The sequence below is a fragment of the Borostomias antarcticus genome (assembly GCF_949987555.1).
Source record: "Borostomias antarcticus genome assembly, chromosome: 5".
NCBI lineage: Eukaryota > Metazoa > Chordata > Actinopteri > Stomiiformes > Stomiidae > Borostomias > Borostomias antarcticus.
The window spans coordinates 21471297-21483917 of NC_140238.1; the positions used below are offsets into that span (position 1 = coordinate 21471297).

Sequence of the window (12621 nt, forward strand, 5' to 3'; positions counted from 1 at the left end):
ACATGTGATGACAGTGTATAATTGATGCATACAAATCCAGCAGCCTGTTGTGACTATTCAATTGTTGAAATTAAATGCTTTTGTTTTATTATGTCTCTGTTCTGCCTCTCCAGCGAGCCTGCTCTACATTGTAGCTACCACATGAAATGAAGGAATAGGCCTACTTCATAACATCAATATAGCCTGCAATGTATGTTAATGGTGACAATCTTTTGCTTTAGGGTTAGAATTAGAACTAGGTCTTAATAACATGTAGGATTAGTGTCTTAATAACATGTTCATGCATAATTTAATCAATAAGGAATATTAACAAAATATTAACAAATTAGCCTACTTATTCATGTTTTGCTATCGTTTTGTGTCTTATAGCCTATACTGTACAAGCCCTGTGTCAAAAGTTTGCCTTGTAGATATGGCATGATTTTAGCCCTTTGTTGCTACTTGGAACATTGTGAAAGAGTTGATCGAAGGGTAAACATTTAGCTTCACAACGAGGGAGAAGCGAGTGAGCTGGGAACTATTTTAGATTGCTATTCTTGCACTTTGCCTTCAGCACTAGATTATGCTTTTAGTCAGTTGTTTTAGAAAGAAGATGCACTTGTGAGTTCAGGAAAGTAGTAGTACATTGGCTTTTCCTACGTTAAATGCAATTATTGTTAGTCGCTTTGGATAAAGGGTTAGGGTTAGGGCCATGTTAAATGACTGTAATGTAATGTAACTAGAAAGGGCGCTAACGGAGTGGCCAGCACATAACTGCTCTTTAAATGGGAAATTACTATTTATTTTAATATGGGGTAAGTAATGCGACTACAGGACTGAAAAGGGCTAAACAGAACCCAGCAACCCAAATTCGATCCTGCGCACTAGCCACATCGAGCTGTAGACCCCGCTCTGCGGCTCTGCAGATACACCCATGGTGGTATAGGCTACACACTACTCGGAAATTCTCGGAAATTCCGTAGAGGTCTATCCGGGTACGCTCGGGAACGCGCACGCTGCTGGGCTCTGCTCCGCTACTCCACTGCTTCGTTTTGCATGTGTTCCGTCACAAACCCACGCAAGATGACTCGATACAAACTACAGGGACTATTTTGATCATCATGAAGAGGTAAGTGTCTAGATAAGTGAAAATTCCATAATTTATGGGCCACAACAACGATTCAGCTGCGTCTCTGATGCGATTGACTTAAACTAACTTGATTTCTGGTTGATACAACTTATTTTAAATAGCCTAATTGGGCTGTCTACTACAGAACGTTGTCTATATCCTCTTTTGTAAATTATATGAATTCGTCCTGTTGTGTGTGGATTAGTAGCCAAGTCAAGTAGCCTAAGTGCAACACAGCGCCTACGTCACTCACTACTCCGTCTCATTAAACGACCCTCTGCTCTTATTCCTCATGAACACGTTCTTGAAAGTAAAATTAGGCTACAGATAACAAATTAAGAGGAAATTAATAACTATACAGTTCTTTCGGAAATGTTTCTTATCAATCATTTTGCAAAGTAAACTTTCATAGTAGGCTAGGAATGTACATTGACATTGTAGATTGTGTGTAGCGTGAAGATTGTATTTGTTTCTTTGTGTGCCTGTGTGGGTGCGTGTATGGGTACTTTCAAGGTGCTGAAGGCTTGGTGCCCTGTGTGATGGCTAGACCCATGGTCTGGGTCACATCCCTGCTCCTGCTAGTCACCCTGTCCACCAGTCTTACCCAGACAGGTAAACGGCTCCGCTCTGACTCACAACTCTTTGCTGTGTGTACAGAAAGTCAGCATCTGTCCTCTCACCAATGTCAAATATGTATAATGCTTTCTGCAATAGGTGCAGCAGGCCAGGTAGGGCCCTGTGTCTTGGGTAGATATAAAGGGTCAGATGTTGGGAGTTTAGATGCATGGTGGGCACAGCATGGTGGCGTGTTACAGTGTGGTACTGTGTCGTGTCTCCCCAGTCCTGATTTGATCCCTCAAACTGATAATAGTGGTAGAGAAGTGTTCTCCCTCGACAGAGAAAGGAAGGATGCTGCCACTAGTGTCACTGGCTCCTCCTCTCAGCCTGCGCACAGACTGGTTTCCTGTTTGGGTTCTGCCCTTCTCTTTTCAGGTTCTCTTTAGTAAATGCAGTTCGCACCACAGTACAGTCAGCCAGAAAGTGAAAAAATAAAGTTAAGACAATAGACGCTGTTTTACAGTTCAAAAATAACAAAGATGGTTACATACAATAACACAGATAGTGGTTTTCTGACCAACTGTATTAATCAGTGAGGGGAAAACAGGTGGGTAAACTCTGCTGCACTCGACAGCGTTGACCCACCTCTGTATTTACCACTACGGTAAGGGGCGCCTGTAGCTCAGTTGGTAGAGCGGGTCGTTCAATGATCGAAGGGTCAGTGGTGCGATTCCCAGCTCCGACTGTCCACATGTCGAAGTGTCCTTGAGCAAGACAACCCTAATCCCAAATTGCTCCCAATGAGCAGGTTAGCACCTTGCATGGCAGCTACCGCCATTGGTGTGTGAATGGGTGAATGAGAGGCCATTGTAAAGCGCTTTGAGTGCCGCTAAGGTGGAAAAGCGCTATATAAATGCAGTCCATTTACCATTTACCATTTACTACACCCCTGGTCATACAGCTAAATGAGTGAGTTAAAGCAGTAGTGTCTGTCTGAGCTCTTGAGAGAGAGGGGGTCTATGGGTTAGACAAAATTGACAGTTTATGATAGTCCCAAAGTGTGTCTGGAGCTGCTTTGTATCCAACAAGTAGGTGGATGCGTTGACAAGGCTGTGTCTTGTGCTGTAAGAGGAGGAATCTTGTGAACTACAGATTCCCACATGTCATCACCCAAGTTGTTTGCCCTTAGAGTATTTAACAATAGCCAAGATGGGTTCTGCATATGGCTATGGTTTGCATATACAGTAAATGGTAAATGGACTGCACTTATATATCACTTTTCCACCTTAGCGGCACTCACACACACATTCACACACCAATGGCGGTAGCTGCCATGCAAGGTGCTAATCTGCTCATTGGAAGCAATTTTGGGGTTAGGTGTCTTGCTCAAGGACACTTCGACAGTATGAGATACAGTATGAGATGAGCATCTCAATCAGAGTTAAAGAAGTAGTAAAGGGAAAATTCATGTTTAGCCCTGTTTTAAGGTTACTTATGATCATATACAATGGTTCAGATCAAAACGTTGACAAAGCTAGCATTTTCGAGAAAGTTGATAATTGCTCTACCACCTTTTTGGTCATACAATGGATGTGGATGGGCATCTTGAAAAATCATTCAAAAACATGTAAACTCTCGATTTCAAAGACAAGAAGCTCACCGAGGGTTTCATTTTATGAAATCCATTGACTTGTATTGAAGCGACCGTTGTAGATGTGTAGATCAATCCGCAGAGGGGATTCAGGAAGCGGAACTACTTACGGTAGCTATTGTTATTGTTTATGTTGCTAGGCTACCTAGTTTGCGGAAGTTTACACGCATATGTGCTGTGACTAAATAGTTCTATGCTAAATATTTTAAAAAGCCTTTCCAGATGAACTAGAATCTTACTTTATGGCGAATTATATGTCAGAACGCCAACTAACACCTAGGTGAGTTTCTTGTCTTTGAAATCGAGTTTAACATGGTTTTGAATGATTTTTCAAGATGCCCATCCACATCCATTGTATGACCAAAACGGTGGTAGAGCAATTATCAACTTTCTCGAAAATGCTAGCTTTGTCAACGTTTTGATCTGAACCATTCTATATGATCATAATTAACCTTAAAACAGGGCTAAACATTAATTTTCCCATTACTACTCCTTTAACTCTAATTGAGATGCTCTCAATAGCTACAGGCCTATTGGGAAATTCAGGTGTGTTAGCTTTAACAAAATTCCTAATCTTATAGATAACGAAAGAAGTAGAATTGGGGGAGGTCGAACCTTTCCTGCTCCCAAATAGGTAAATTGGTGCCAGACAACTAAACTGAACGATTGTGAAAGAGCAATTTAGAGTGGTCCGACTCAAGAAAAAACTCACTCTTGCCTAAATTCGGCATATGAATCAATCAGTAAAAGGTCTAGAGGGGACTCTGAGGTGTATAACGAGGAGTAAAATTGTTTGAACTGATCTTTTATCTCTTTATGATTGATCTCTTTAATTTATCTTGCTATGATTTGTTTGATGACTGTGGTGGCACCACAGTCCTTATTTCTAAACACGAGGCCTCAGATTAAGGGATTTGATGTACAAGGAGCTGGCCTTGTTGCCTTGTTGCCTTGTACTGTACCTACATTCTGTATCAAGCACGTACGAGTAGTTGCTGAGGCTGCGCATTCTGTGCAACGTGCCACATGTTCTCCGAAACAGTCTCACTTCTGTGCACTTGGTGGTTTCAAAGTTGTTTTAAGTGGGGGCTGCTACAAGAAGTTACAGATTCTGCTTGTTTCACTCATCCTTCCTCTCTCTGTCTCTCTCTCTCTCTGTTTCTCTCTCTTCCTCTCTCTCTGTTTCTCTCTCTTCCTCTCTCTCTCTCTCTACCTCTCTCGGCAGATCCTCCCCCACCTCCCTCCAATGTGCAGTGTTTTATACCCTTTGAGGTTCATGATGAAATCAGCATCCATTGTTCCTGGAAGCCAGGGCAGGACCAGGACTCACAGACCTCTACTTCCTACAGCCTGCACTGGGACGCAGGCCCAGACTAGTAAAGACCCTCCCTCCCTCAATCCTGCACACGCGGACCACCAAACCCTTACTGTTCACGTTTATAAATGCCACGTGTTATGTGTATACAGCATATGGATTGCATTGTGGACGGATGTTTTTACAGCTACCTGGATTACCATGGGACGTGGGTGAAGGCGACCAACGTGAGCGGAGTCATCCCCCGCGACCCTATCCCCAGACACCACCCCCTGACCGTGTGGGTGCAGGCCGAGAACCAGCACGGCTCCGCCATGTCCGGCAAGCTCGACATCAGCCCGGATGAGATCAGTGAGTCACCTCATTTGACTGCATGGCTACGACTGCTGTCCTGTGGCCTGTGTTGTCCTGTGTTTAATTTTGTTGATTCCTTGTATGCATTAGAACCTGTGTGAAGCACTTTCTGAGTCCTCTCTGTGAGAAGTTTTATGTTAATATAATGTACTTACTTACTTACTTACTTACTTAACAATCCTGGTCCCCTGGTGGGATCACATTACTCTTTTTACTCCCTTAAAGTATCTTTCTGACCCCCCCCCCTCTCTCTCCCCCTCCCTCTTTCTCTCTCTCTCTCTCCCTCCCACTTTCTCTCTCTCTCTCTCCCCCTCTCTTGTGTTTTTTCCTGCCGGTGTCCATTTGTCCATCAGTGATGTCCCCCACTCCCACCATCTATGAGCACAGCAAGGCCCCTGTGGAGATCAGGTGGACGACTCACTGCGCGCAGCACGGCCTCTCGGAGAGAGACTGTGAGGTCCGCTACTGGGCTAAGGGCACGGAGGACCGGCCTGAGGTCAGTGAGCTGAGCTCGGTTTGGGCTTGCTTCAGTCGTCCTCGGTGTCCATTACCGATATGCCAATCCTCTACCCGTTTTAAACTTGACCCATTGACATGCTACAAAGTCTGCTGTGTCTGTTCTTCTTGTTCTTGGGTACCTTTGCTGTAGCCTGTTTGTAAATGTGGCTCATGTACTGCAGGTGTTTCATTCTTGTCTGTAGGTTTCATTTCTGTACTCACAGGGTGCTTTTAAACAGGAGACGTAGGTCTCAAAAACCTTTTCCCTGTATAAGTAATGGATGAAAAAAAAAAGAATGGTCTACCAAGCTCGAGTCTTCCAAGTCTGCTGAGTGACTAATGTAGTCTGTTTGTTGTAGTTCTGTTAATTGTAATATGTTGATGTGTCTGTGTTCTCTGTGCTACTCAGTATGAGGACATGCTCCAGAGTAGCTTCCTGCTGCTGAGCCCTGAGCCCTTCACCGTGTACGAGTTCCAGGTGCGCTGTGTCTGTGGAGAACACATGCTGACGAGCGAGTGGACCTCAGTCTACCCTCTGAGGAGTGATGAGGCGGGTGGGTACATGCTAGTCTACTCTCTGAGGAGTGATGAGGCGGGTGGGTACATGCTATACTGTGTATATACACACTGCACATCATTATTTATTTGCCCTTTGCTCCCTGCATTACTATATATTTTGCATTGTCCTGCCTCTGCACTGTCATTTACACTGTCCTGTCATTTACACTGTCCTGACATTTACACTGTCCTGTCATTTACACTGTCCTGTCATGTACACTGTCCTGACATTTACACTGTCCTGACATTTACAATGTCCTGTCATTTACACTGTCCTATCATTTACACTCTCCTGTCAGTTGCGCTGTCCCATCTAGTCATTGCAGCCTGTCTGTTGTCTATCCATCAGTGTTGTTGTCTATCCATCAGTGTTGTTGTCTATCCATCAGTGTTGTTGTCTATCCATCAGTGTTGTGCACCAACTGACTAGAACAAATTCCTACTATGTGTAAAAAATAAAATAACAAAAATAAAATCTGATTCTGATTCTGATTTTAGCCTTTAGTGCCTCTCAACTCCACTTGGAGACTATGGTCCTCCTGTACTATGTTGCTAGAACATCATGTCCTGTGGTTTCTCTCTCCATCTCTCTCTCTCTCTCAGCCCCTGTGGGTGAGCTGGATGTCTGGCGTGACTGTGACCTCTCTGACCTCTCTCAGTGTGCCGTTATGTGGAAGGTGTGTTGATGAAACATAAAAACTTAAAGACTACACCCATATGAGAATAATTTAATGATCATTCTTTTCCCTCATAACTTGAAATGTCAAACATGTATATCGGCGTAACCCATTTGGCTCCCTAGGAACCGCCCCCCTCGTTGGTGCGCGGCGAGGTCCTGGGATATGTGCTGACGGTGGAGTACATTAACGGGACGGTGGCGGTGGTGAACCGGTCCACGGCCGACCGGAGCTCTGACTCGTGGGGTTGTGAAGGGAAGCGCTGTCATCACGCTTCCTCTCTGCAGGGTGTGTCAGGGGTGCACGTGTCGGCGTACAACTCGAAGGGCGCGACGGAACCGGCGTCCTTAGCAGTCGTCACACACGGTATGCAAATGAGTCCTGAAGGCACCAGAACATCTTAGAGACCGATGTGTAATATGATATTTGGTTTATCTACGATCTGATACGATCATGACTAACCTAGCTGGTTACTCGGGGAAGTGGTTAGATGAAAAACTCATGTGAGTTATATTCCAGTATGTTTTTCCCCCCGAAAATGTGTCCTCCCTGTGTTTGCTGTTGTCCCTGTGTTTGCTGTCCTCCCTGTGTTTACTGTTGTCCCTGTGTTTGCTGTTGTCCCTGTGTTTGTGTGTCTGTGCATGAGGTCCAGGTTGGTTGTGGAGTGTCTCAGTGACTTCACAGTGATAACACACATCCGTGGGTTTCACAGTCCCACAGGTGCCAGAGCAAAAGCTCAGTTGTGAGATGGATGGAGGGAATTTGTCTGTGTCCTGGGATCTGTCCCCCCAACTCAGCGACACCCTGCAGGAGCTGGTGGTGCAGTACAAAAAGGCGGGACTTCCTCCGTCCCAGGGGTTTGATTGGACAAAAGTGAACAATAGCCAGACATCGATCAATCTTACAGGTCTGGGGGCACTCTGGTTCCATTCTCATTCAGTTATCATACACAGCCGAGGAAACCCTTGACTGACTTCCTGTTAATGTAATTGTTAAAATGATTTCCTGTCTCTGTCTTCAACTGCAGGTTATTTTGAGAACTACACTCCCTACATTGGGTCACTGTTTGCCACATCCAGAAACATCAGCATCTTGCTTTCATCTACAGTCACATATGCGCTTCAGGGCAGTAAGTATGTTAGCATCAATATTATACGCCTTGCAAAGCACCTCCTCACAAATCACTAGTACACCTAAATGGTTATCGGCATGATTGAAGGCATAGCTTTCAGTAGGGCAATGCACAATAGTACAATACCCAGCTCAGTATCAATATCAAATTACAATAAATAAGGATTTTTTTTTTTTGCATTTAAGTACAGCTGCCCTGAGTGTGTCAGCCACATCCATTCCATCACTCCTCCCCCCCTCTCCATCACTCCTCCCCCTCTCTCCAACTCTCCTCCCCCTCTCTCCATCACTCCTCCCCCTCTCTCCAACTCTCCTCCCCCTCTCTCCATCACTCCTCCCCCTCTCTCCAACTCTCCTCCCCCTCTCTCCATCACTCCTTCCCCTCTCTCCATCACTCCTCCCCCTCTCTCCATCACTCCTCCCCCTCTCTCTAACTCTCCTCCCTCTCTCTCCATCACTGCTCCCCCTCTCTCCATCACTCCTCCCCCTCTCTCCATCACTCCTCCCCCTCTCTCCATCACTCCTCCCTCTCTCTCCATCACTCCTCCCCAGCCCCACCCCAGGTGCCCTGGATCCATGTCCAGGACATCAGCGACTGTGAGGTGACCGTGACCTGGGGTCACATTCCCCTGAGCCAGAGGAGAGGGCTGATCTCACGCTACCAGCTGGGGACAGACAACCAGACGGGTTGGTGGTCTTATAGGACCACTATGATCCAACAATGACATCATAGATAGATCATAGACTTGACAGGATTAAAATATGTATTTTTCCTCGATGATACCAGGCCACAACTTAGTCAACTTGTCTATATCAGTTAATCAATCTTTATGTATATTGCACATTTTCACTACTAGGGCACGTTTGAGCTATCTTAGCCGCAGACCAGAACTGCACAGCGTGTACCTCAGCCAACATGCCATGTGCAGCTAGCCAACGGTAGCATCTTTAGCTGGTATACTAAAGCCACACAGTTTCTGGAGACAGCGTGAGATAGAGCTACCATGTTCCAAGTTCCCTCTCTCTTTTTTGGCCAGTGTACAGTGTGAGTGCGGAGGAGAACCGCTACGTACTCACTGGTCTCGCGCCGGGTCTGTCCTACCGGTTGTGGCTCCGTGCTGAGACTGAGGCCGGGTTTGGACCTGCTAGAACCATCTTGTTCTCCACTGAGGAGAACAACTACGGTACTGTAACACTGACCGGCTAGCTCAGATGTTACAGTGAGAAGATATGTGTTGGTTTGGTGTCTAATGCCTTAAATAGATCATATTTATTTACCTGCACAGTTGTTATGTGTGTAACATCATAGTGTGTTTTTTGTTGTTTTCTCTCTCTCTGTCTCTTTCTCTCTCTCTGTCTCTCTCCCTCTCTCTCCCTCTCTCTCTCTTTCTCTCTCACCCTCTCTCTCTCTCTCTCTTTCTCTCTCTCCCTCTTCCCGTCTGTCACAGGTTACACAGTCACAGTAGTCATGGTCATGGTCATGCTGGTGGCTTGCATTGTCTTCCTTCTGATGTAAGAGGCTGTTTCCCCTGTGTTACAAATAAACAAAGAATCATTCAGGTTAATTCATGCATGGAGAGAAAGTTCACAACAGCTCTCTGGCAAGAGACATCTCCACCCCCCTTATACTGTACACTGTTCAGTTAAATTCATCCATTCTACCAATGCATTGGTTTAACTATATCTGGTTATACAAAATCAGTTTATTGGTCATGTAGTTTACCATACACTCAAAGACTTAAAGACTAAAAGACTAAATAACACCCTCTCACATCTAAAGTGTGTTGAGTTTTTAGTCACAGACTATAAGTCTGGGATCATGCAGGGTTGTTTGCATGAGCCAAGACTACAAACTTCTGATAATATTGAACGTTTGATTTTATTGGAATGTCAAGACGAGAAAAAGACTGACTCAAGACAGCTGGGACTGCCACCTTACGCCAAACGATCGAGATGACGGGAGCGCGCTACGTCAAAACTCACCAGATTTTATTATGACATTGTCTGCGACAATGAGATCGCATGAGAAGTCGATTAGCGTAAGGCTCCAATGAAACAGCGTTCCCGTACCCCCCCCACTAAATGGGTTAAGGTCAAAGGTCACTATTTTCTCAAGCCTACACTAGACAGGTCATATAACAGGTCCATTATAACAAAACACAATAATATGGTCGTGAAGATGAGAAAAACTCCCCAAATTCCACCACACCATACTACCACCCTAACAGACTCTCTCCCCGATGCCTGCCAGTGAGATAACTAGGGTTTAGGCTTTCTCAGTTCTCCATCTCGTCAATGTTACCCAATGGCAAAGGGAAATTACAGGGAAACCACACTTAGGGAAGCAGAACCGAGTGTGTCGCTGTTTTGTTGTTAGGCAGGAAAGTTGCCCCTCCCCTTCCATTCTTACAATCAGTGGTTGACTAACACTAGCAAGTGAAATGCAGTATTTAACTTCTTTCAAGGTTGTATGATATTTAGATAGATTTAGGTTCTATTACAGTATTGGGGGTAATGGTCTGTGATCTCTATGATGGCTGATCTGTGTATTTGAGCATGTGGAGTTTGTGTCTAGGTTAAAGAGGGAAGCCTGCCCCCTGGTGCCTGTGTGGTGCTATGACAAGGTCCCTGACCCTAGCAACAGCCAACTGTTCAAGCAGATGAAGTCCCAGGTGAGAGACAAGCCAGTGTGTGTGACTGTGAATGGCCGATATCGGCCTACTGCTACAGTTTCAGTGGCCCCGTCGAAAAACTCTATAAATATATAAATCAATATTGTACGTAAATGTTTCACAACTCATTATTTCACCTCACTTCTATTTACTTTAACGTAGACATTCCAACCAGGATTGAAAGGTGAAAATTGCCTGATCACAGGTGTGACAGAGGGCCATAATAATAACCATGTCTGCCTGTTTGTGTCTTTGTGGTTGTTTTGCAGTTCAACGGCTCCTTCACCTGGTTCTGCGCTCCTTCAGAGCCCAATCCCAAGATCTCTCATCTGGAGGTGGTCCTATTTCAGCCCCAGGATGTCACAGCTTCCCCTGGAAAAACTAACACAGGGAGACTGGTGGAGGGGATCGGACTGACAGGAAAGGAGTGCCTACAGACAGAGAGTGACGGAGAGGGGGGAGAGGGGGAGGATGCTGTCAGAGAGGGGGAGTGGCTACTGTTAAAAGGGAGGAGTGGAGTCAGAGGGGAGGATTACAGTAACATGTTGGACTCTGACGAGGAGAGGGACGGGGATGACATGGCGGAGTCCTCAAGCTGCTCCGAAAAAGAGCACCAGTTTTCAGATTATGAGAAGCACTTCATGCCAACCGCCATGGATGAATGACCCGGCGACACAGGCAGATATTCACCTCAACTCTTTTAACTGTAGCTAAGCTGAATGGGAGGAGACCTGATGAAGTAGATCATTGAACACACTCACTGATGACTGGACTATTGCTCCCTCAGGTGAGACCTGTGCATGAAACCGTTGAAGTCAAACTCTTGAATTTACATGTGGAGAGCCTTCACACCCATCTGAGAGGAATATTAACTGATGAAGACAATTAAAGTGTCATTAAAAGCTGTGTTTCTGTAAATGTTAGGCTACATTGAACACTTTTATTCGCCAAGTGTATGACCATGTTGATGATTATTTTAGTGGTATTGTATGTAAGAGTTTTGCAGAAAGACCAAATTCCAATGAATTCTCGGCATGGTCTACTCTCCTCTATGGTGATGGCCCTATTTGAATTCTTGTGTCCGTTATGTTCTCTCATTTGGTATGGTGTCTGACATGTTCCAGGTTGGGTTTTCTGTATTTCAGGAAGTCACGGCAATTTTTTTTGGAGTACTACAATGCTCCTGTGCATTAGGCACATAACTCCAAATGTCTTACAATAAGCTTTTTTACCTTTTTACTTTGTTTGGTATGTTCTGAAATGATTCTATTTACTGAATACATTGATTAACAGTGAGTACCGGAACACAAAATCCCGATCCCAGACTAAATACCAATTCCTCTACTCCACCCTTTTTTGTGCTTGTTGATATGATTTTGTATGGAAAAGGGAGGTAGATCATTTTGTACATGTTTGAAAATGCCAATGAAATACATTGCTCATATACACTGGACTGCATTTTGTATGCCATTGAACAAGCTCTGGGAAGATTGTATAAATACTATACACATACATAATGTCCTGTACAGGACAAATACAAATACATTGGAGACATCAATATATGTCTGAAATTGGATTTCATTCTTTTCAGTAATGTAAGCGATGCTAGGACTAAGGAAATCATGATATAAAGGGCGCTGGCGGACTCCTCTGTACACTGGAATTCCAACAATAACTTGGTGGCTATTCAGTGATATATGGAGGGTTCCCTCTACACAGGCATAGCAATGATAATGTAAGGAAGATATGAAATTCCCTTCATTGCCCTGACCTCTGTAGCAATGAAGGTTTTTGCTCTCCCAGATGCAGGTCCACGACCCCACCTGCAGGTGGATCACAGACTTCCCGGCTGACATGAAGCAGCGCGAGAAACTGGACAAGCATGTCTCTGACTCCAGGACCATCAGCACAGGCTCCCCCCCAAGGCTGTGTTCTGTCCCCTCTACTCTTCTCCCTGAACACGAACAGCTGCACCTCCAGCCACCAGTCTGTCAAACTCCTAAAGTTTGTGGACAACACCACCCTCATTGGACTCATGCCCTAGGGTGATGAATCCACCTACAGGTCGACCAGCTGCTGTCCTGGTGCGGCCAAAATAA

At 45.0% G+C, this 12621-nt stretch overlaps 1 protein-coding gene across 1 annotated transcript; it reads left to right on the top strand.

The window, feature by feature from the left end:
- Positions 1–810: 810 nt before the first annotated feature.
- Positions 811–11187, top strand: il12rb2l (interleukin 12 receptor, beta 2a, like; the record flags this gene model as incomplete). Its single annotated transcript, XM_084438998.1, has 15 exons — positions 811–1108; positions 1622–1720; positions 4543–4693; positions 4820–4983; positions 5340–5482; positions 5894–6038; positions 6646–6719; positions 6845–7085; positions 7432–7626; positions 7747–7848; positions 8403–8537; positions 8888–9034; positions 9299–9362; positions 10426–10522; positions 10792–11187. The coding sequence occupies exons 2-15, from the start codon at positions 1648–1650 to the stop codon at positions 11185–11187; spliced, it is 2127 nt and encodes a 708-aa protein (XP_084295124.1). The 5' UTR covers positions 811–1108; positions 1622–1647.
- Between the last annotated feature and the right edge of the window lie 1434 nt (positions 11188–12621).